Below are 25,000 nucleotides of genomic sequence, written 5' to 3'. Positions count from 1 at the left end.
TTTGTTTGTCCGTTCATTCATTCATTCATTCATTCATTCATTCGTTTATTCGTTCATTCGTTCATTCGTTCCTCCGTCCGTCCGTCCGTTCGTCTGTCCGTCTCATTTGTTCGTCCGTTCGTCCGTCTGTCCGTCTCATTCGTTCGTTCGTTCGTTCCTTCCTTCCTAGCCTCAGTCCTCCTTCCTCCCTTCCTTCTTTCCTAGCCTCAGCCCTCGTCCTCTTTCCTTCCTTCCTTCCTAGCCTCAGCCCTCGTCCTCTTTCCTTCCTTCCTTCCTTCCTAGCCTCAATCCTCGTCCTCCTTCCTTCCTTCCTAGCCTCAGCCCTCCTCCTTCCTTCCTTCCTTCCTTCCTTCCTTCCTTCCTTCCTTCCTTCCTTCCTTCCTTCCTTCCCTCCTTCCTTCCTTCCTTCCTTCCTTCCTCCGTCCTCCCACCTGTTGCTCAGCAGTGAGGTCAGCACCATCAGACTGTCCTCCATCATGGCAATCTTGTCGGCGGCGTCGGCTCCTCTCAGCAGCAGTTCTCCTCTGGTCCTGAAGGTGGCGAAGCCGAGCGTCTGGCCGCTCCACTCGGCCACCACGTCCTTCAGCTTGGCCTCGATGTCGCGCTCCTTCACGGCGCTGATACAGACGTCCTGACACACACAGGAAACCAGCACCAATCAGCAAACATGTCCAGAGGAAGAGGCACAGAGTTGCGTTACTCCGGGCAGACGGAGTAACGTTACGCCAAACAGACGTGGGTCGGTTATCGGTTAGTAAATAAATAGTAACTTAGCATCCCTAGTCTGTATGTTAACCCTTCAGTGTTCTCAGCATCAGTACCTCGATGTCTTCTTTGTACGTGAGCAGCGGAGCCTCCATGATGTTTCTGAGGGAGAAACTCTCCGACTCCACCTGGAAGCTGTGAGCAGTCAGCTCACTGAGACGGGTCCAGTGACGGGGCAGCATGGCCTCAACGACAAAGTTCACAACGCAGCGTTAGAGATGTGGATTCAAGTACTACAGGTGAAGTCAGTCAGACGGTCAGGCAGGTGGTCCTACCTTGTTGGCCATCATGGAGAGCAGAGGACAGGTCTCCATGAAGTCATCGATGGTTTTCTTCAGATCTCTGAAGGCCTGCCACTCCTTCAACGCCTTCGGAAGCTTCCGGATCCTCAAAACACAAAAGAAGAGAGAGTGAGAGATGGAGCTATAAAACCTCTATTTATACGAGTAGGAGACGGGTAACCGGTGTCCTCCGGTGTCCTCCGGTGTCCTCCGGTGTCCTCCGGTGTCCTCCGGTGTCCTCTGGTGTCCTCTGGTGTCCTCCGGTGTCCCGACAGCATTAGGAAGGTTTCACAGACCGGAGGAAAACGACCAATCAGAGACGAGGATTCTTGCCGCTGGGTTTTGGTTTTGGCTCGACTGTTTTCAACATGACATCCATCTCCTAGTCCTCCTTCCTTTCCTTCTTTCTTTGCTTCCTAGTCCTCCTTTCTTCGTTTCCTTTTTTAGTCTTCCTTCCTTCCTTTCCCTCCTTCCTTCCTAGTCCTCCTTTCTTCATTTCCATCCTTGCTTTCTAGTCATCCTTTCGTCCTTCCTTTCTTTCCTTCCTTGTGTCCCAGCCCTCCTTTCTTCCTTTCCTTTTTTCCGTCCTTGTCCTCCTTCCTTCCTTTCTAGACCTCCTTCCTTCCTTCCTTTCCTTCTTTCCTTACTAGTCCTCCTTCCTTCCTTTCCATCCTTGTTTTCTAGTCCTCCTTCCTTCCTTTCCTTCCTAGTCCTCCTTTCTTCCTTTCCTTCTTTCCTTCCTTCGGCCGGGTCACAAACTTTCTTGTTTTCCAGCTAAACTGTAAAATCTGTTAGTGAAACCATGTGAGGACAGAAATAGTCATGACAGTAACAGAGTATTGATCACATTGATCACATTGATCATATTGATCATATTGATCATATTGATCATATTGATCACATTGATCATATTGATCCGAGTTCACCAGTTTCACCAGCAGTGATTGACAGCTCCTGTAGAGACTCCTCGGCTCTGATTTATCATATTTACTCCTTTAAATCTTCCTTAATAAACTGCCTGTATTATTACATCAGTCTTAATCTGATTTAATCTTTAATTAGAAGCTCAACAGAGACCGGTTCCTGCCGTACCGGTTCTGGAAGTCCTGCAGCTCGCCGTTGATCTTCTCGACGTTGAGGTCGGCCCACAGGACGTCGTAGTAGCCGGCCACGCTGTCGATGACCGAGTTATACAGAGAGTAGAGTTTGGCCATCAGAGAGAGCTCCCTCTTGATCCTCTGGAGCTCCGGATACTCTGCAGGGAGGAGAGGGGGGATTAGGGAGCAAGGAAGGAAGGAAGGAAGGAAGGAAGGAAGGAAGGAGGGAAGGAGGGAAGGAGGGAAGGAGGGAAGGAGGGAAGGAGTCCGTCGTACCGTTAACAGTCAGTCCAAACAGCTCCTCTCCTCCAGAGTAGGTGGTGTATTTCCTCCACAGCTGATCAAACTCAGCTTGAAAGCTCTGCAGCCGCTCGCTGGCTTCAGCCGGAGCCACGCCCTCCGTCCCCGGACCTCTGCAGACACAACGTGAGACGTCTTCACCCGTTACCGTACACCGTCATTCACCCGTTACCGTACACCGTCATTCACCCGTTACCGTACACCGTCATTCACCCGTTACCGTACACCGTCATTCACCCGTTACCGTACACCGCCATTCACCCGTTACCGTACACCGTCATTCACCCGTTACCGTACACCGTCATTCACCCGTTACCGTACACCGTCATTCACCCGTTACCGTACACCGCCATTCACCCGTTACCGTACACCGCCATTCACCCGTTACCGTACACCCTCATTCACCCGTTACCGTACAACGCCATTCACCCGTTACCGTACACCGTCATTCACCCGTTACCGTACACCGCCATTCACCCGTTACCGTACACCGTCATTCACCCGTTACCGTACACCGTCATTCACCCGTTACCGTACACCGTCATTCACCCGTTACCGTACACCGTCATTCACCCGTTACCGTACACCGCCATTCACCCGTTACCGTACACCGTCATTCACCCGTTACCGTACACCGCCATTCACCCGTTACCGTACACCGTCATTCACCCGTTACCGTACACCGTCATTCACCCGTTACCGTACACCGTCATTCACCCGTTACCGTACACCGCCATTCACCCGTTACCGTACACCGTCATTCACCCGTTACCGTACACCGTCATTCACCCGTTACCGTACACCGCCATTCACCCGTTACCGTACACCGCCATTCACCCGTTACCGTACACCGCCATTCACCCGTTACCGTACACCCTCATTCACCCGTTACCGTACAACGCCATTCACCCGTTACCGTACACCGCGATTCACCCGTTACCGTACACCGTCATTCACCCGTTACCGTACACCGCCATTCACCCGTTACCGTGCACCGTGATTCACCCGTTACCGTGCAGCGTCCCCGTTGAGTACCTGTGGTTGTACTCGGTGCAGAAGGTGTGAACGACGCTCTGGAAGCTCAGCACTGCAGACAGCAGGTCTGCCTTCATGCTGGGTTGGATCCTCACCAGAGAGTTCTGGTTCTGCTCCACCTGGAAGCACAACGTTCAGCTTTTAGTCTCTCTGAGGTCGTCACGACAACGATGAAACACAGCATCAATAAAACAAGAGCAGACCAGAAGATCAGAGAAATAACGACCTATAAGCACCGTCCATGATAACACGTTAATTAGTACTCTTAAACATCTTAAATGAAGTTTTTACAACAATTTAAAAGTGCAGTCACTGAAGTAATCCATTAATAAACTGTTTATGATCATCTGATCCAACATAGATCCTTTCTGTTCTATTCCTCTCAGGTGTTTTACATCCAGCAAAACTCAGCAGTTCTCTCTTCATTAACATGTGATAATGTTGTGATTAGAGACAACCGGAGTCGACGCGATTAGTCGACTAATAGATTAGTACTAGACTAATCTATTAGTCGATCAACAGAAAAATAAACAACTATTTTGAAAATCGATTCAAATAAATATCAAATATCAAATCTGGACATTTGCTGCTTGTGTCTGTTTTATATCATATTAAAGTGAATATTTTTGGCGTTTCGGACTAAACAAGACGTTTAAACATTTAATATTTCCTGACGTGTTATAGACGATTAATCTAAAAAGTTTAGTCGATAATGAAAATAATCGCCGGGCGCCCTATAGTGACATCATGAACACGCCTCCCTCCGTCTCACCAGGGCGCCGAGGTTCTTCCAGGCGTACGTCAGGCCGTCCACGCGCTCGGCGTTCCCGTCGTTGAAGAGCAGCTCGTGTTTGTTGAGCAGAGAGAAGGATTCCTCCACCGGGCCGATGGTGGCGTCGATACGGATCTCCGCCTCCCGGACCTCAAACAGTGAACATCATGGAGGAGGTGAATGAGTGAAGGATTGATGAATGAATTATGAATAATTAATAACAGAAAAGGACTGAATGAGCAGGTAAGACAGGTAAGACAGGTAAGACAGGTAAGACAGGTAAGACAGGAAGATTTACAGAAGTATTACTTACAGTACTAACAGTACCTGGCAGTAATACTACTACTAGTAGTAGAAGGAGCTCATTATTTAGAACCAGTAAAACAATTATATTAATACAAATTCTAAAAATGAATGAAAACAGGAAACAAACAAAGGCTGAATAAAACACAAATAAATAAATACACAAATAAATGAATAAATCAGTGACGTCTGACGGCCAATCAGACGCCGGCTGACCTCTCTGAGCGCCGCCATGGCTCCTCGGACGTCCTCCAGGTCCGTGATTGGACGCTGCAGGCGCTTCGTCAGCCCGTCCAGGAACGAGAAGATGTCGTCCATGTCGGCGGACGCCCGGCGGTTGAGCGCGGCGCCGAAGGCTCGTTTCCAGACACGACACTCCTGAGTGAGCGCCAGCTTCAGCTGGTCGGTGTCGAACAGGACCGAACCCACCGTGTAACACGCCGGCAGCTCCGAAATCTGCACCTCCAGCTTCTGCAGGGACAGCAAGGCATCATGGGTAAAGAGAGCAACTCAACTTTTATAATGGTAGATTTTATTAACATTTTCTCTCGTAAATGTGCGATTTATAATCTCAGCAAATATGAAAAATTATTTTTAATCTCAGAATTTATTCAAGTTCTTTTCTCGTAAAATTATGATTTTTAATCTCAGAGAATATTACATTTTCTTTCTTTAAAATGTATTATCTCAGATATTATTCAATTTTTTTCTCGTATTTATAATTTTTAATCTCAGAGAATATTCAAGTTTTTTTCTCATAAATTCATGATTCTATAATCGTATAAAATATTTGAGTTTTCATGTCGTATATTTGTGATTTTATAATCTGAGAGAATATTCAAGTTTTTTTCTTACAAATCTATAATTATATAATCCGAAGAATATTTAAGATTTATTTTCGTAAATTTATGATTTTTTAATCTCACAGAATATAATTTTTTCCCCGTAAAGGTATTGTTTAATAATTTCAGAGATTATTCAAGTTTTTTTCTCACAAATTCATAATTTTATAATCTGCGAAAATATTAGATTTTTTTCTCGTTACTTTGTGAATTTATAATCTGTAAAACAGCCGTTAGCATCTGGGACACGTCACGACAACGGGAGTAGCACGTTAGAAGTGGTGAACAGGAAGTGGACTCACAGAGTAGAAGGAGATCTGAGAGCTGAACTCCATCAGCGACGGGTCGGACCGCAGGAAGACCTGCACCTGCTCCTCTGGGTCCTAAACACACCTGGCTGTTAGTCCAGCTCAACAACACCAACACCACCACACAGAGGAACACACACTGACCTGGTTCCACAGAGTAGAGAAGTGAGTGAGTTCGTTGAGAGTGTCGGCAGCCTGATCTCTCAGAGACGACACCATGGAGCTGAGCTGGATCACCAACCTGCTCCAAACAACAACACAACGGGCTGCTCAGCTGCGCTCAAAGACGGGTTGAAATGACGGAGGCTTCGTATACATCGGACCCGATGGATCAGTGGCCGATGACGGGAAATTGATATGAACTGAATATATCAGACTGACTTGGTGACGTCTCGGTGTTCGGCCAGCTGTCTGTCCAGAGGCCTCAGCACCGGCGGCTTCACCGGGACGTCGTCTCCCGCGTCCCGTCCCGCCGCCTGCTCCACCTGGCGGACAGAATAAATGCTGGAATGTGATTGGCTGCCTGGTAACGGCTGTTTGAACGGCCGGCGGACGAGAGGATGGATGGATGGATGGATGGATGGATGGATGGATGGATGGATGGATGGATGGATGGATGGATGGATGGATGGATGGGCGTACCTGCTGCTGCCGGTACTGCAGGTGAGCGTGAGTCCACAGAGGGATGTGTTTAGTCACCGACAACACAACGCCCAGCAGCCTGCTCACCGTGCTCTGAAAGACACACACACACACACACACACACACACACACACACACACACACACATATACACAACAAACACACCAGGAGAGGAAACAAGGAAAGGAGAGGAGTTTAGTGAAAGTTAAAGTGTTGATGATATTAAGAAGCCAGTGTGTACCAGTATAAACCAGTATAAACCAGTATAAACCAGTGTGTACCAGTGTAAACCAGTATAAACCAGTATAAACCGGTATAAACCAGTATAAACCAGTATAAACCAGTGTAAACCAGAGTAAACCAGTATAAACCAGTATAAACCAGTATAAACCAGTATGTATCCAGATGCTCAGTAGAGTCCATCGTAGCTTGGTATATGTGATGAGTACCTGGATGTCGTCCAGGCTGGGTCGGAGGACGATGTTGGGGATGGCGAGCTGGATGGAGGCTCTGAAGAGAGGAGGAGGAGCTGATTGGCTGCTGCAGGAGGAGGAGGAGGAGGAGGACGGCTGGTATTTGAGGACATGGAGTCTCCTCCTCAGGGCGTCCAGAGACGATCTGGTGGCTGGAGGGAAAAAGACGAGCGTGAAGCACATTCAGCTTGTGATGCTCGGGGCTGGATACGGAGAACGTCACGGCGAGGAGACGATCGCAGTCAATGCCTTAGCGTAGCGTCTCGGAGGAAAAAACGCCAGTAAAACGTCCGCCTCCAGAAGTAGAACTATTCTATTGTGGGTTTTTGCTGAAATGTCAACAATAAAATATTATAAATATAATATTCAGTCCAAAATGGCTGCAGCGGCTGTTGTCAAAACAGACACCAGAGTTTCGTCTCTCTTTGGTCAAACTGAGGGAAGACAAGAAGGACAGAGGAAGGGAAGGAGACATGCTAGGACACATGGCTGACCTTTGACCAGCGCTTCAGTGTTCCGATGACAGAGCTGACCAATCAGGTTGTAGAAACGACAAGGAAGACACGACTGACAGCGAGTCTTCTGTTTGGAGTCTGGATGGACACACTGGAAGGATCCCTGAGGAGGAGGAGGAGGAGGAGGAGGAGGAGGAAGAGGAGGAGGAGGAGGAGGAGGAGGAAGAGGAGGAGGAGGAGGAGGAGGAGGAGGAGGAGGAGGAGGAGGAGGAGGAAGAGGAGGAGGAGGAGGAGGGGGAGGAAGAGGAGGAGGAGGAGGAGGAGGAGGAGGGGGAGGAAGAAACTTAAGTTTGCTTTTGGCCCAATACTCTTCAGTGCGTGTATTAGTGTGTGTGTGTGTGTGTGTGTGTGTGTGTATTAGTGTGTGTGTGTTACCTCTAGATTAACGCTCTCAGTCGTCTTCATCTTCCTCTTCAGCTCCTCAATCAGCTCAAACACATATTTCTCCACCTGCTGACTCTGCCTGCACACACACACGCACGCACGCACGCACGCACGCACGCACGCACAAACACACACACACACACACACACACACACACACACACACACACACACACACACACACACACATACACCAGTATCACCAGTATCAGTACCACCCGTATAACTAGTATCACCAGTATCACCAGTATCACCAGTACCACCAGTATTACCAGTTGAGGCTGACGGCAGCAGCCTGGACCGAGCCGTCCGTCTGCAGCAGGAGGTCTTGAGGTGAGACAGGTGAGTCTTCAGGCAGGACCAGCAGACAGCAGGACGACATGGTCTGGAGCAGCCGACCGATACGACACTCCAGCAGGTCTGTGGACACTCTGGAGACCTGATCCAGATCACTCAGGGCCTGGTACACACTCTCTATGACTGAGGACAGACAGAGGACCTGGATCAGGACTAGATCAACTCTGGAGACCTGATCCAGATCACTCAGGGCCTGGTACACATTCTCTATGACTGAGGACAGACAGAGGACCTGGATCAGGACTAGATCAACTCTGGAGACCTGATCCAGATCACTCAGGGCCTGGTACACATTCTCTATGACTGAGGACAGACAGAGGACCTGGATCAGGACTAGATCAACTCTGGAGACCTGATCCAGATCACTCAGGGCCTGGTACACACTCTCTATGACTGAGGACAGACAGAGGACCTGGATCAGGACTGGATCAACTCTAGTGTTGGTTACAACCATCGTCCTGCTTACATGCGTCCGTGTTGAGGGCGGTCCAGGACAGCGTGGTGAGTCCAGGGGAGAGGGACGCCTCCACCCGGCCGATGAAGGGCTGCATCAGAGGGGAGAGGGAAGGCGAGATCCCGGAGACCACCAAGCTGTAGTCCTGGAGCAGATCCAGCAGCCTGGACCAGCAGAGAGTCCAGTCAGTTAAAGACTACTCAGGTTTAAACCCAGGAGAATTCAGTTCACATCAAACATCACGTCAATAGAGTCAATAAAGTTCAGTGAAGGTAAAGTCAGCTGAAGTCTAAAAACAAAAGTAGACTTTATAGACTGTAAATAAGAAGTGGACGTAGTCACGGTAACGTCACCCATTGGTTTGTGGACTACAGGTTTTTTTTGTCGGCATTTAGTCGTCTCCATATTCATCATTTTGGTCAAGATTCAAGTCAAGTAATCAAGTTGAGTAAAGTCAGCTTAAGTTAAAAAACAAAAGTAGACTTTATAGACCATAAACTCATGTTTACAATGTTTACCGAGGTCATAAATCAAGAGAGAAGTAGAAGCTCATTTTCTCATAGACTTCTATAGAACCAGAGGAGTCGCCCCCTGCTGGCTGCTAGACAGGATGAAGGTTTAAGACACTTCAGCACTGGCTTCACTTCTCAGACCTGGAGGTTGACCACTGGTAAATTCAAGTTAAGAAGACCAAAAAAAGTCAATTAAACTCAACAAAAGTCATGTTAAATGTCAAATTTCAAAAACGAGAAAATCCATTCAAAGCAATTTAAGATAAATTCTAGTTAAAATGATTAAAAACATGCACATGGGCACATGCATGAACCACAACATGGTGCAGTGAAATTAAACATCACACGTGGTTGCATCCTGGTTTCTCTGTGTAGTGAAACTGAAGTGTGTGTTTGTACTTCATATTCTAATTCTGTGAACGCCCGTCGAGGACTTTGGCTTCATCAAACGAAGCAAAGCGTTAAAAACACAACGGCTGTTCTCACCGCTTGTACAGAGCTTTGACCTGCTCTTCTCTGGAGGTCATTTTTAGGACGACCTTCGGCACGGTCACCCCCAGTTTGGTCATCCACCGGGCTTCCTGTAGCACCTCCAGCACCACCGGGTCCAGGTTCACAGAAACCTCCTGGGAAACAGAGAGGTCCTCACACATTGTGCTCCTGCATATCCAACAACAATATTATAACACAGAAGGACACGGAGTGTAAGTCTCTGACCGATGCTGACTCGGCCGAAATAAAAAGGGAAGCCTCAACATTCATTGTAGAGAAATATCCCCAACAGAGCGCTCCAGGGATGACCCATTTCTGTAGGCCAACCAGGAAGTTAGCATCGCCCTGGTTCCCTCCACTAAAAGACAATTAACCAATTAGCGTTAGCTAACGTGTTGAGGGAATTATTCTGCCTCCGCCCACTAAACACCTCACCATGGTTACGAACAGAGAAGAGGGCATACTGATCTATCAATACGTCATCCAGCACCTTGCTGTTCTCGTGTCGGACCAGCAGGGCGGCGCTCAGGCAGCGCGGCGCGCTCTCTGCGGCCTGACTCCACCCTCGCAGGTGCAGCACCTCGTACTGCAACAGCACCACGGCCATCTTGTTGTAGCTCCGGATCACTCTGGTCATCTCGGGTCCCTGGCAGAGAGACGGGCAGGTGAGGTCGTATTGATGGGTGACACTGACGTAGTAAAATCAGAGGTCGTACCTTGAGGGCGTCGAGCTTCTTCTTCAGGATCAACATGGGAGCTTCGATCTTCCTGAAGAGCTGGCGACACCACAGGATCCTCCCCGCCACCTGAGAGGAGACGCACGTACAGACTGTGATGCTTTTCTTTGTCGATGATATTAAACTGAATAGTGGAACAGTTCGTCTATAAACAAGGATAATAATGGCCAGAATAATCAGCAATGGAAGAGTTGTGTTGTACCGGGGGCAGGTTGCGTCCGGTGGGCGGTCTGTCTCGCTGTCTCTGGTAGGTCTTCCTCAGCAGCTCCAGCTCCCGGCTGTAGCGCTGCAGCAGCAGCAGGTAGTGCTGCTTCAGGTCCAGCCGAGCCGTCGGACCCGACTCAAACACCTCCAGCAGCTCCAGCATCCGCTCCGTCTGGAACACGACACTCGCTCTGAACGGGGTTCTGACGTCGGGCTGTCCCCCCCCCCCCACCCGTCCACAGATCATATTTCTCTTAACTCTACACATGCTGGTTTCTACTCCTGATTGTGTTGAACTCACAGTGAGAGACTGATGGAACCAAAAGTCCAGCAGAGACTGAAGAGACTGGAACAAACCCTGAACCTGGATCTGGAAGTCTGCATAGTCGCTGTCAAACTGACTCACACAAACACACATAGACACAGATTCAAAAACAAGTTGGATGTGGCAACACTTTTACTGCAACGCAACGTCATCCAGCAACACTCCTGCTGGTTGACGTGGTAACAAGAACACCGTATTTCTGCTGTTCATTCGTTCATTCATGAGCGAAGACTAAATAGTTCCCGCCGTTTATCTCCGTATGTCGTTTTTTTTTTTTTATTTATTCTAACGGAAGATTCCTAGTGAGATTGAAAATCTCTTTTTCAAGGGAGTCCTGACCAAGAGGCCAGCATAACACAGAAACTACAGGCTTAAAACAAAACAGCACAAAGTTACAAACAACAGAAGAAACTTCACATAAATAAGACACAACTTAAAACAAACAGCAAATTGCATCAATCAATGAAGAGGATAAAGTGTTCAAATAAATCCTGTTTTTATAGTCTTGCATGCTTATTAAATCATCTAGTTTAAAGTGACTCTGTAGCTCACACCAGGATGAGGCCAAAGAACTGTAGGGACCCACCATTACTGGTGGCAAAGACAATGAACTACGCTTCTCAGGATCCTTGAGTCATGCAGCCTCTGGCTGTGGACTCCGCTCTGTAGCCATTGGCTACTATAGCATTCACACATAGGTGTGAAATTCACCCAGGACAAAACCAGAGGAATCTCTTTGTTCCCCTTTCTTTCTTTCTGCCCTTTCTTCTCACCTCTCCTAACCTGTGGAGGTGAGCTGCTGCTCTCCAGACCAGAAGCAGCTTCGCTCTGATCTATGGCCTGTTAGGAAACAGACATAAGAAACACAAGGAACTGTTCTTCTAAGCAGAGGACGCGAGAGCCTGCCTTTTTACCAACTAACTTCAAGCAACAACCGCAAGGAAGTTAGCACCAAGCTATCAAGCTGCTGGGAAGAAGTATTGGAGCGATCAGCTTCCTCCAATCTGCGCAACTTGATTTGAGCACAGCAAAGACAACATCTTTGACTTGGAACCACAACTTCAGCACATGGAATTACAAACCCTTTCTTCCATGGATTGGTAACGTACTGGGCTTACCTTAGCAGTAGCAATTGCACATGGCTGAGCAAGACTGTTCAACTTTGATTTCTAGAATGTACTTGTATTGATATGTTTAATGTTATTCATTGAGTTTCACTGTTGTGATATTATTTGTAGTTATGATATTCGGGTATACATCTGATGTGTTTAGCTTATGCTTCACATAGACACGGTCTTGCATACAAACCTCTCTCTCCCTCTCTCTCTCTCTCTCTCTCTCACACACACACACACACACACACACACACACACACACACACACACACACACACTGTGTTTGGTTTGTTTAGTTTAGTTATTTAGTTAGATTAATATTGTGTTTTAAACCTTTATTATCTTGTAAATAAATGTTTGTGGATTATACATGCTGGTCTGGTTAATGTTGTACAAGAGTGAATAATGCCAACCTCTGCTATGTCAAGAACTCCGATATCCTTCAACCTTTACTATCTATTTTGGTTATAGTTATTAATTTAATTATTAATCAACGTTCCAAATTGATAGTTTAGCATATATAATGAGACTATATTAACATTTTGGTTATTGGTCCCTGATTCCAGGGTGGTGCCCCGTTTATAATGAATGTTTATTGATAATCTTTATTAATAAATAATAATTCTATTATTATTTATTAATTAATTTGCTAATAACCAAACCTGTTACTGCCAAATCCCTACAGAACGTATATTATTAAGTCAGTTGGTTGTTCCGTGTCGACATCAGCGTCCAGCAGCAGAGCTACGCTTCTGCCATTTTGGACTGAAAGTGACTATGACTTCATTATGGCGAGGAAAATAACTCTGTTCATGAAAGTGAATAAATTACAAACGTGCAGTGTTTCGGCGTCTACGCCGCGGTTTGAAACGCATCGATCTCTCACTCAAAGATCCTGGATTGTATTGATTGTGTCACTGGTAAGAACACGCCCCATCAACGCTGCCCCCTGCACTGCTTTAAACCCTGCAAACAACAGCGGTTATTATTGTTCATTTATTAGTTTTTTATCTCCATGCTTTTCCTCTCAGTGAAGCATAATGTAACTTTATGATAAGTGCCATTTATACCCTCTATTTCTAGATCATTTTATATAATGTTACCTCCAGCTTGCGGTGGTCCAGGATGTCGTAGGTCTTGGACTTGGTGGTGAAGACGATGGTCTGGTAGCGAACGTAAATCTTCTCAGTGCCCTCCACCTGCAAAACAGTTGGTTTACATCAAAATACATGTTACCTGATAAACTCTGCAGCTATTTGTGACGTGTTTATAGTGACGTCTGTGAGGTGTTATAGTGACGTCTGTGAGGTGTTATAGTGACGTCTGTGAGGTGTTATAGTGACGTCTGTGAGGTGTTATAGTGACGTCTGTGAGGTGTTATAGTGACGTCTGTGAGGTGTTTATAGTGACGTCTGTGAGGTGTTTTAGTGACGTCTGTGAGGTGTTTTAGTGATGTCTGTGAGGTGTTTTAGTGACGTCTGTGAGGTGTTTTAGTGACGTCTGTGAGGTGTTATAGTGACGTCTGTGAGGTGTTATAGTGACGTCTGTGAGGTGTTTTAGTGACGTCTGTGAGGTGTTATAGTGACGTCTATGACGTGTTATAGTGACGTCTGTGAGGTGTTATAGTGACGTCTATGACGTGTTATAGTGACGTCTGTGAGGTGTTATAGTGACGTCTGTGAGGTGTTTTAGTGACGTCTGTGAGGTGTTTTAGTGACGTCTATGACGTGTTATAGTGACGTCTGTGAGGTGTTATAGTGACGTCTGTATAATAATAGTGGTAATAATCCTAAAAAGCAGGCCACCTTCATGTGTTGCAGAGCAGCCAGGCTCTCCAGTGACGACGCCATGTCAGCAATCTTCTCCAGACGCCTGCAGAAAGCATCAAACTTCCCAAAGATGTAGTTCTCACTGAAGATAAAGAAAGAAGAAGTCATCAGGTACACAGTAAGAGTTACACAATGAGAGGAAACGTTGCTGCTTGATGTTCACCTGAAATCAAATTGTCTTTTTTCAGGGTTTTCTCTCAGTTTGTCTCTGACGGTCTGGAAGCTCCTCTGGTACTCCACATTCAGGTTACAACAGTCGGAGACACGCTGCAGCAGCTCCGGCCTGAAACACACACACACAGTAGTGTAGTTCAGTAATGTGCATGTCCGGTCTGATCAGGTCTTTTGGTCTAGTCTTCTGTACCTGCTGTGGTCCCAGATGCGGGCCACGCCCTGCGTCAGGTAGCTCCTGCAGGTGGTGATCATCTGGTTAGTGACCTTGAGCAGCAGAGAGGTCATTCTCTCTGAGGTGTTGTAGTACTGAGAGACGGTGTGGATCATCCTGATACTGGTCATCAGACTGGGAATGTGCTGCAGCATACTGGTCTGTCAGAAGGTTGAGAGACCAGCTGTTAACCCGACCAGTGAGTGGATTATACAAGATTTCTTTCAGTTTGCTTTTTCTGATGAAACACTGAACTGACAACAAATGATGAAGAATCTGAGAAACAGACGTTTTGATGTGACGGATGTAAACCGTCTCATTTAGTCCTGTTCTGTGTGAATACAGAGAGCTGCAGGGCACTGGAAGGTGTAAGACTGACACGGGAATTCACAAGTAATTTCACCTGCAATAGTGCAGCACGCCGTCTGTGACGTGTCTTTAGGGACGTTTGCGACGTATAAACAGTCATCACTACCCGGCAGCAGCACTCTGACATGAATGTGACCTGTAGAGCTGAGCTGGCACAACATCTAGTCAGCTGCCTTTAGTTTGTGATGGAGAGCATTCGTTTAATCTGAGGGAACAGTTCGTGGAGCTGCGGCAGCAGGAGAGAGATGTTCCCACTGCTAAAGGTCGACATCCATGTGACATTACCACTTATAGCCACTGGGTGGCTGCAGGCCACCAGTTAATGGTAAAAAGACAATGTGTGTTGGGCCCCTCTTTTGATTGTTTTGACGTTGTTAACCAATACTTTACTCTCAAATGACAAATGTCTTGTCATTTCTATGTAACATCATTTGTTTTCTCATTTATCTATGTATGAATGACGGCCATCCATCCCAACAGGTTGGTTATAAGGCGTTAAGAAACGGCTGGTATTGATTTTCTAATGGATCACATGGATTCTTGACGTTTGTTTGGTTGTTTGTTGATTTTGATTTGGCCACATGTGATAGTGGAGAGGGTCTGTGACGTTTGCGACGTCACTAAAACACTTGTATATTTTATCCCGAAGCCTCGGAGCTACAGAGGTCTGGCCACATTATTTACATTCATTTTGTATGTATTTATCTGCAATATGTTTTGTCTTAATTTTTCCTTTATACTCAGTATGAATGTGTTTTTTATCTAATGATGTTGGAAGTTTGCTGGTTTGAATCCAAACACTTTATGAAGACATAAAAAAGGTTTCTTTTTTACCGGAGTGCATTTCCCCAGCGGCCCGAAGAACTTGTCCAGAGTGTAGAGAAACTTCACGTTGTCCTTGGCCTCGTTAGCCACGACGGTGATGTCCCCGTCCTTACACAATCAATCAATCAATCAATCAATTAATAAATCATGATATTAGCAACATAAACTGCTGTGAACTAAACTTGATTGTCTTTTCAGAAGCTGACCAGCTCTCTCCAGGTTCGCAGAGTTCTGGACTTGGTGACCTGCAGAACTCCCAGAGTCCTTTTCACCTGAGGACGCTTCACCTCCTCCATCAGACTGACACACACAGAAACACACGTGTTTATTGATGTTATGAATGAGTGAATGAATGTTACACACGAGACAAAATTACTCGAAAAAAATAGATTAGCAATAAAAAAGATTAAACTAAATTATGAATTATTTAAGAGAAGATATAAAAGAGCAACATGAATTCAGGTAGAGCTTAAACTAGAGCTGCAACAATTAACAGACTAGTTATCAACTATTAGATTAATCGGCAAATATTTTGATAATCGATTAATCGCTAGAGTGAAGATACTGGTATCATAGTAAACTATAGAACCTGATGGATCCATCGGTACCAACCAGGTCAGACTAGCTGGTCATGAAGGAGGTTAAATAACGCTACGAACGTACGCTGAATTTTGGCGAGGAAAAACTGTCATGTCCATGTTCAAAGGGGTCCCTTGACCTCTGACCTCCAGATCAGTGAATGTAAATGGGTTCTATGGATACCCACGAGTCTCCCCTTTACAGACATGCCCACTTTATGATCATCACATGCAGTTTGGGGCAAGTCATAGTCAAGTCAGCACACTGACACACTGACAGCTGTTGTTGCCTGTTGGGCTGCAGTTTGCCATGTTATGATTGGAGCATATTGTTTTATGCTAAATGCAGTACCTGTGAGGGTTTCTGGATCAATATCTGTCATTGATTAGTGTTGTTCATTGATTTACAATAATAAATATATACATACATTTACATAAAGCAGCATATTTGTCCACTCCCATGTTGATAAGAGGATTAAATACTTGATGAATCTCCGTTTAATGTTCATTTAGAACAGATAAAACATAATTGTGATTAATATTTTAATTGATTGACGGCTCTATTGAGATTAAAGATTTAACTCTGTGAAATAAGAATGATTTTAGAGATCACACAGGACGAGATTAAACGAGTCTCGGCAGGTAACGAGAAACTAAAAGTCAGACAGGTGAATCATTAATCAGTGACAGCGAGTGTCTACCTGTTGAAGGTGACCATGCGTCTCTTCCAGTGCTCCAGCTCAGCTGACGGCCCGACGTCATCCGCCTCCTTCCTCATCTGCTCGCTCTCCGTCAGCACCTGCTTGATCTGATTGGTCCACACGGAGACCACGCCCTCCAGACGCTCCACCAGCTCGCTGTTATTGGCTGAGAGCACATGGACAGCCGTGGATGAGGCTTGTTTTTGTACATGGTCATAACGGTCTGCTATACGTAGCAACGGTCTGCTATACGTAGCAACGGTCTGCTATACGTAGCAACGGTCTGCAATACGTAGCAACGGTCTGTTATACGTAACAACGGTCTGCTATACATAGCAACGGTCTGTTATACGTAGCAACGGTCTGCTATACGTAGCAACGGTCTGTTATACGTAGCAACGGTCTGCTATACGTAACAACGGTCTGATATACGTAGCAACGGTCTGCTATACGTAGCAACGGTCTGCTATACGTAGCAACGGTCTGTTATACGTAGCAACGGTCTGTTATACGTAGCAACGGTCTGCTACACGCAGCAACGGTCTGCTACACGGAGCAACGGTCTGCTACACGTAGCAACGGTCTGCTACACGTAGCAACGGTCTGCTATACGTAGCAACGGTCTGTTATACGTAGCAACGGTCTGCTATACGTAACAACGGTCTGTTATACATAGCAACAGTATGTTATACATAGCAACGGTCTGTTATACATAGCAACGGTCTGTTATACGTGGCAACGGTCTGCTATACGTAGCAACGGTCTGTTATACGTAGCAACGGTCTGTTATACGTAGCAACGGTCTGTTATACGTAGCAACGGTCTGCTACACGCAGCAACGGTCTGCTACACGGAGCAACGGTCTGCTACACGTAGCAACGGTCTGCTACACGTAGCAACGGTCTGCTACACGTAGCAACGGTCTGCTATACGTAGCAACGGTCTGTTATACGTAGCAACGGTCTGCTATACGTAACAACGGTCTGTTATACATAGCAACAGTATGTTATACATAGCAACGGTCTGTTATACATAGCAACGGTCTGTTATACGTGGCAACGGTCTGCTATACGTAAAAACGGTCTGTTATACATAGCAACGGTCTGTTATACGTAGCAACGGTCTGCTATACGTAACAACGGTCTGTTATACATAGCAACGGTCTGTTATACATAGCAACGGTATGTTATACATAGCAACGGTATGTTATAAAGAAATTACAGACTGCAGAACGCCGTGACATAATAGATATAATTTGAGGCAACATATTGAACAATTTAAATGTATATACAGTATTACTGAATAAGTTGTAATATGGTGGACATATGGAGGATGTGACAGGTGTGTATTCAGCTCTAGGCGTGGTTGACCCTCCTACCTGCCGCCCTGTAGTCTGCAGGGCTGCTCAGCTCGCCGACGGCATCAGGAAGGTCGACCTGCTGCAGCTGGAACTTTCTCTCCATGTTGACTCTGGCCGAGCTCAGATTACTGACGAACTGGTCCACGGAGGACAGAAAGGACTGGACGTCTGGACAGGACGCGCCCTCCTGCACAGAGCCCCACGTCTGGACACACAATACAGGCCGAGGAAAACGGAGCAGCTAAATCAGAGGTCATTTTATGTTTAACCTCCGGGTTCTGAAAAGTGAAATACCAACGGCCATATGACGGTCAAATACCAAGACGGAGACGGCCAAAATACCAAACTAAAAGCTTCAAAACGTCAGTCCACAAACCAATGGGTGTCGTCACGGTGACTACGTCCACTTCTTAGATACAGTCTATGGTTTTCCCTTACAATATACTACTACACAGTAGTAGTAATACTTTCTGTATTACTACTACTGCAGATCAAACAAACCAGTGTGTAAATTGATTTTATTGCTCAGACACTGAGAGCACATGAGACATTTCTACTGGCAGAACTCAGTTTTTTTTACGTATTCATTATCTACATCTACACGGATTGAAATTTTGTTTGTAAAGTTATTATTTAATAATCCAGATTATGATTATAGTGTTTTAAAATGTGTCCAAATTATTATTTTTTTAGCCCAGATGTTTTAGGGTAAGTAAATATTATGTAAACATATCTGACATTAAATATAGATTCTAACCGACACACAGGGATTTCACAGACTCTCCTCTTCTCCCTGAATATAATATAATATAATATAATATAATATAATATAATATAATATAACATAATATAACATAACATAATATGATATAATATAATATAATATAATATAATTTAATATAACATAATATAATATAATATAATATAATATAATATAATATAACATAACATAATATGATATAATATAATATAATATAATATAATATAATTTCATATAATATAATTTCATATAATATAACATAATATAATATAATATAACATAACATAATATAATATAATATAAAATAATATAATATAATATAATTTCATATAATATAATTTAATATAATATAACATAATATAATATAATATAACATAACATAATATAATATAATATAAAATAATATAATATAATATAATATAATGTAACATAATATAAAATAATATAATTTAATATAATGTGATGTAATATAATATAACATAACATAATATAATATAATATAACATAACATAATATAATATAATATAAAATAATATAATATAATATAATATAATATAATGTAACATAATATAAAATAATATAATTTAATATAATGTGATATAATATAATATAATATAACATAATATAATATAATATAAAATAATGTAATATAATATAATGTAACATAATATAAAATAATATAATATAATATAATATAATATAATGTAACACAATATAAAATAATATAATTTAATATAATATAATATAATATAACATAACGTAATATGATATAATATAACATAACATAATATGATAAATATAATATAATATAACATAATATAATATAATATAAAATAATATAACATAATATAATATAATATAATATAATATAACATAATATAAAATAATATAATATAAAATAATATAACATAATATAATATAATATAATATAATATAACATAATATAAAATAATATAATATAATATAATATAGTATAACATAATATGATATAATATAATATAATATAAAAAACTATAATATAACATAATATAGTATAACATAATATAAAATAATATAAAATAATATAAAATAATATAATATAATATAATATAATATAATATAATATAATATAATATAATATATTATAATATAATATCCATGTAAAGATTGAAAGAGTTTACACAGATCCAATATTTTCATTTTAATATTCTTAACTAGAAGAGTTCTAAATGAACGCAGCTGTGTTTATAGATCTGTGAATTAGATAGTGCACCATTGTGCAGCAGAGGTCTGGTAGAACAGAACAGTACCTGCTGTGACCGGAGGGCCGGCAACATGATGTGAGCCAGCAGAGTCTCCAGACCGTTCAGGATGCTGCCGTCACTGCAGTCCAACATGCCGAAGTTCACCTCCTGTAGACGCAGCGGGGACAACGTCACGAGGACGTTATAGTGGGGGTCGGGGTCTGTCCCGCTCTAAAGGGTTAGTGTCTGAAGTCAAGCTACACACCTGCTGTACGTTAGCGGTGGTTATGGCCTTGTCAGTGGTCCTCAGGAAGAACAGACACTTCCCCAGTAAAGGCTGGAAACAAACAAACAGAAAGAGACAATATCACAACGTTTTTTCTCGTAAAGTTATGACTTTATTATCGTAATGTTACAACTTTTTTATCGTAATATTGTGACTTTATTGTGTAAATCTCAGATGTGTGTTCCCTCAATGTGGCCCTAATACTCCGTAGTACATTGTCTCTTTGGCCCTCACTGCATTAGACTGATATACTATATACTCAGACTATAAACTGTGTTACCTTCATCACAATGCAGCCTGGGGTTAGATGGAACGACAGAAACTTTACGAGCAGGCCGCCACGTTGTTTCCTGTTTCAAACGGCGAGCAGGAAACCAATCAGGAGCGTTCCACGATACTGGTGCGTCACCGCTTGAACGGCCAGCTGAGTCAGAGTGTTGAAGCAACGAGACGAAACTCTGGTGACTTTTTGCCGCCATTTTTGACTGAAAACGCGTTTTATATTTATAATATTTTATTGTTCCTCACAGGACGTTCTGGAAGAATACGACAATAGAGTAGTTTTACTTTTGTACGGCACTTTGTAGGTGGACGTTTTACTGGCGTCCGGTAGTTGCTTTCAGTCCAAAATGGTGGCAGAATGGTAGTTTGGAGGATTATTGATCATCTTTATCAATTCTCCAGTGGTAAAAAAAATGGTTAAATTTAGCACCAAATCTGTGGAACAAATGGAATCAACCCAAAAACAACTCATGAGACATAATAGAGCATGGAGGATGGACATCATATACTTCTATCATCATGTTCTAGTTCTGATTTATGACTAGAACAACTTGACACTCAGTGCTGAGCTGCATCTCACATTACTGTTTATGAACATTACTGAACGTCCCTAACCCTAACCCTGTACCCGCCCCTCTAAAGAACAGGCCGGGATGGTGAGGGGTGTGTTGTTAAATTACTTTTTAAACCCTGATCAGAGTTCATTATTAGCACCATTATTAACTGTGTTGGTTCTCAGACATCTCAGACTTGTTTCAAGAGAGAATCGGAGGGTAAGCCAGCCGGTCTACTTGCCCTGACTGGTCTGCATGCAGGTTTCAGACGGTGTAATATATACTGAAGGTGTTTGGCGTCACCTCGCTAACCGTTAGCCAAACAAAGCAGCGCAGGATAATCCTCCATAGCAACTCAACGCAGACTCGAGCAGAGCGGTTATTATCTCTGAGGCAGGACAATAGTGAACGTTGAGGAGGCGTTGGTGCAGCGTTTGTTCTGAGCTCAGAGTGAAACTAAACCGGCTCAGACACACCTGCATTCACAAAGCTCCACCTCGTCTTCACTGGCTTCATACTGGCTCTACGCCTCTCAGACATCAGGAGCCATTTTACATTTACTGGCGTGACTTTCGACGGCACGTCGGAGGATCTCTACTTTCATTTCATTTCCCTCACAGATTAGTGGGATTTTCTTTTTAATTTATAATGTTTTATACTTCTGGTGAATATAATCCATCAGTCTGATTTCCATAGATGTATTTAGTATCTACATTTCCCTTTGTTAACACCTTATTTTGAAAAGCGGACGTAGTCCCACGTGTCTACTTCCTGTAACTTCTCCAAGGTGGTCTCTAGCTCTCCCGTCAGCTCCGTTCTCTTTATCCCTCCATGGTCAGCTCCATCGGGGCCGTTTCAATGCAGAGAACACAAATGTCAGTATCTGGGTGCTCTACAGTCGTAGCGTCGGCCCATTTGACCACGGAGACGAGAGCGACGGCCGGCTCCACCGCCATGTTACCTCCATACCCTAACGTTACCTCCATACCATAATGTTACCACCATACCATAACGTTACCGCCATACCATAACGTTACCGCCATACCATAACGTTACCTTCATACTATAACGTTACCTCCATACCATAACGTTACCGCCATACCATAACGTTACCTTCATACTATAACGTTACCTCCATACCATAACGTTACCTCCATACCATAACGTTACCGCCATACCATAACGTTACCTCCATACCATAACGTTACCACCATACCATAACGTTACCACCATACCATAACGTTACCACCATACCACTCCATACCATAACGTTACCTCCATACCATAACGTTACCGCCACACCATAACGTTACCTCCACACCATAACGTTACCTCCATACCATAACGTTACCTCCATACCATAACGTTACCACCATACCATAACGTTACCTCCATACCATAACGTTACCACCATACCATAACGTTACCTCCATACCATAACGTTACCTCCATACCATAACGTTACCGCCATACCATAACGTTACCTCCATACCATAACGTTACCTCCATACCATAACGTTACCACCATACCATAACGTTACCTCCATACCATAACGTTACCACCATACCATAACGTTACCTCCATACCATAACGTTACCTCCATACCATAACGTTACCTCCATACCATAACGTTACCTCCATACCATAACGTTACCTGCTGACTTTATCGCTCTTTTTTTGGACATTTTTCAGCCATTTTTCATAATTTTATTCAGACATATATATATCGGCAGTTTTCTGACATATTTTGGCCTTTTTTTGGACATACTTTTGACACATTTCGGCTTTTTTAAAGATTTTCTTTGGCCATATTTCGGACATAATTGGCATTTTTTCTGTCTTTTTTTGGACATATTTTTGACATATTTAGGCTTTTTTTCGGACAACTCCACCGCCATGTTACCGCCATACCATAACGTCTCCTGTCTGTGACAGAGTTAGCGTGCAGCTTTAGCTGTGATGTCTTGTTCTGCTAGTCCGGTTAGTTTCTGTATTGTGTAGTTAGCGTTAGCCTCTCAGACATTCTCTGTCTCGTTTTGTTTCGGCGCTGTTTAGGAGGAAACTTATTTTTTTCTATATTCCCACACCGCATTTGTTCATTGCACTGGTGACACACAGAGCGTTTACGGTCCCTGATTTAGCTCCTTGTGGGGACTATTTGTTTAAAAAGAGCGTTTGGTGAGGCGGTGCATCGCCTCTCTGGGAACCTCTCGGCTTCCTCTGTGACGTCATCTCAGTGAAACTGGGCCTCCAGAATAACTAACTGAGCAGGTCACCTTTACCTCAGAGCTCCCTGTGGTGAGGAAGAGTTTCCTCTGAGCCACAGCCGAGGTGGCTACGTCCACAGAGGACGAACGACTGGGGGACAGATTCTGGGGACAAAGACAGACGGAACATGATGAGATAATGATGATTAGAAAAAGAGAGGAGAGGGAAAATAGACAAAGAAGATGGAGTGATGAGAACAGAGACAGAAAAAAAGGAACAAGTGTACCTCAAATATATTTTTACCTGCGTCACATTCTGATAGAAGAAAATCAGCTTCTTGGATCCGTTCGCAGCAAAGAAATCATGGAGCAGACTGAACTGGAAGAGCCAGACATGATTATTATAACGGGACTGACCACTGACCCGTGGACCACAGAGGAAAGGGCTGGGACACTACCTTGTCGTCAGAGACGAGGGCGTCCTCCACCTCCGGCTCCCCCGCCGTCCCGGCGTCCACCAACCTGCTGATCAAGTATTTGTGTCGGGCGTCCAGCGTCGCTCGTCTCTCCTCCTTCAAGGCTCTGGCCTGCTTCGCCATCTCTCTCCTCGCCTCATTGGACAACAGCACCGCCCTTTTACCAGACACCTGGACAGACATGACGTGTCCTTAGATCCAGTACGGAGCGGTCCTTCCCAGACACGAGAGCCAGAGTCTTGACCAAACCCGTTATCCAGAAATTTTACATACAATTAAATAACTCACAAAAATGTAACAAGATAAGTTTTATAGTTTTGCTACTACATGGGGCTGTTAATCGAGTACAATAGTTAATCGTGATTAATCGATAATTAAAAACAAATTTTTATTGGTTCAAAATGTACTTTTTTGTTTTTTGTCCGTCACCATCTTGTTTTTTTTTTGTCAATTTAAAAGATAAATTTGTAAACACTTTGCCGTTTGTCGTAGTAGTTATGCTAATGTATCCCGCAACAGAGATGAACAGCGAGCTACAGAGGTCTCACTTCTTTCTAACTCCACACCTCCACATTGTTTGACTTTTCTAAACTGTAGTCTTCAACCGACGCCGACTCAAGTGACATCACTTGAGAACATTTATCAGACGTTACGCAGCAGCTCCCTCTGGAGGCACTAAAGCACTTATATACTTTTAAAACATAATTACATGCTTAAATAATAGCACCTCCGTTTTACTCACAGATGTGCCGGTGGTCGGGGACGGAGCCGCCACCGGAGAAGCCGTGTGATTAATGGCTCTCTGGTTCTGGCCTCCTATTCGTCGATGTCCTCTGCCAGTCGCATCTGAGGATCGGAGGAGGAAACGGTAAAAGTGCAGAAAAAAACTAAACAAATGAACCAAAAAACACCAGAAATACCTGAATAAGAGCCTGATCACATATTCACACCATTATGTTCATAAATTACTTTACTTCATTTTTCCTGTTATTTTGCCATCGCTAGGCAACCATGAAATCAGCTGCTGTCAGCCACATAGTAAGGCTTACACGTTTCAAGCAGCAAAATGTTGTGAAACCACAAAATGTACCAACACAAGAACAGAAATCATCAAAACCAAAGACCGTATAGAAGAAATGGACCCACTGGTTTGTGGATTGCAGTTTTGAAGCCATGAGTTTGAGACAGCCAAAAACCAAGAAGCCAAGATGGAGATGGCCAAAAACCAAGATGGAGACGACCAAAAACCAAG

The 25,000-nt window shown here is 43.8% G+C and overlaps 1 protein-coding gene and 1 long non-coding RNA gene across 2 annotated transcripts in view; both read right to left on the bottom strand.

The window, feature by feature from the left end:
* The window catches only part of dnah5l (dynein, axonemal, heavy chain 5 like), a 73,692-nt gene that overhangs the window by 46,064 nt on the left and 2,628 nt on the right, over positions 1-25,000 (bottom strand). Inside the window, exons 3-38 of the mRNA XM_074622337.1 lie at positions 24,491-24,594; positions 23,731-23,919; positions 23,577-23,651; positions 23,348-23,437; positions 20,208-20,279; positions 20,009-20,110; positions 17,978-18,164; positions 16,600-16,765; positions 15,527-15,620; positions 15,330-15,428; positions 14,106-14,287; positions 13,905-14,024; positions 13,718-13,823; positions 13,016-13,111; positions 10,774-10,869; positions 10,471-10,644; positions 10,248-10,337; positions 10,022-10,177; positions 9,526-9,665; positions 8,540-8,691; positions 7,989-8,196; positions 7,709-7,796; positions 7,313-7,436; positions 6,795-6,970; positions 6,346-6,438; positions 6,085-6,188; positions 5,848-5,944; positions 5,698-5,778; positions 4,770-5,024; positions 4,251-4,400; positions 3,479-3,597; positions 2,420-2,556; positions 2,139-2,301; positions 1,041-1,152; positions 822-950; positions 432-631 (exon numbers count right to left, since the gene is read on the bottom strand). Coding sequence (XP_074478438.1) covers positions 432-631; positions 822-950; positions 1,041-1,152; positions 2,139-2,301; positions 2,420-2,556; positions 3,479-3,597; positions 4,251-4,400; positions 4,770-5,024; positions 5,698-5,778; positions 5,848-5,944; positions 6,085-6,188; positions 6,346-6,438; positions 6,795-6,970; positions 7,313-7,436; positions 7,709-7,796; positions 7,989-8,196; positions 8,540-8,691; positions 9,526-9,665; positions 10,022-10,177; positions 10,248-10,337; positions 10,471-10,644; positions 10,774-10,869; positions 13,016-13,111; positions 13,718-13,823; positions 13,905-14,024; positions 14,106-14,287; positions 15,330-15,428; positions 15,527-15,620; positions 16,600-16,765; positions 17,978-18,164; positions 20,009-20,110; positions 20,208-20,279; positions 23,348-23,437; positions 23,577-23,651; positions 23,731-23,919; positions 24,491-24,594 — 4,726 coding nt within the window. The remainder of the gene's footprint in view (positions 1-431; positions 632-821; positions 951-1,040; positions 1,153-2,138; positions 2,302-2,419; positions 2,557-3,478; positions 3,598-4,250; positions 4,401-4,769; positions 5,025-5,697; positions 5,779-5,847; positions 5,945-6,084; positions 6,189-6,345; positions 6,439-6,794; positions 6,971-7,312; positions 7,437-7,708; positions 7,797-7,988; positions 8,197-8,539; positions 8,692-9,525; positions 9,666-10,021; positions 10,178-10,247; positions 10,338-10,470; positions 10,645-10,773; positions 10,870-13,015; positions 13,112-13,717; positions 13,824-13,904; positions 14,025-14,105; positions 14,288-15,329; positions 15,429-15,526; positions 15,621-16,599; positions 16,766-17,977; positions 18,165-20,008; positions 20,111-20,207; positions 20,280-23,347; positions 23,438-23,576; positions 23,652-23,730; positions 23,920-24,490; positions 24,595-25,000) is intronic.
* The window catches only part of LOC141759666 (uncharacterized), a 684-nt gene continuing 650 nt past the window's right edge, over positions 24,967-25,000 (bottom strand). Inside the window, exon 3 of the long non-coding RNA XR_012592173.1 lies at positions 24,967-25,000. This exon is cut by the window's right edge and continues 164 nt beyond it. This is a non-coding gene — a long non-coding RNA (uncharacterized LOC141759666).

This window comes from Sebastes fasciatus, chromosome 21 (assembly GCF_043250625.1).
Source record: "Sebastes fasciatus isolate fSebFas1 chromosome 21, fSebFas1.pri, whole genome shotgun sequence".
Classification (NCBI taxonomy): domain Eukaryota; kingdom Metazoa; phylum Chordata; class Actinopteri; order Perciformes; family Sebastidae; genus Sebastes; species Sebastes fasciatus.
Note: the sequence above shows the minus strand (reverse complement) of the source record. Positions and strands in the feature narration are given on the sequence as shown.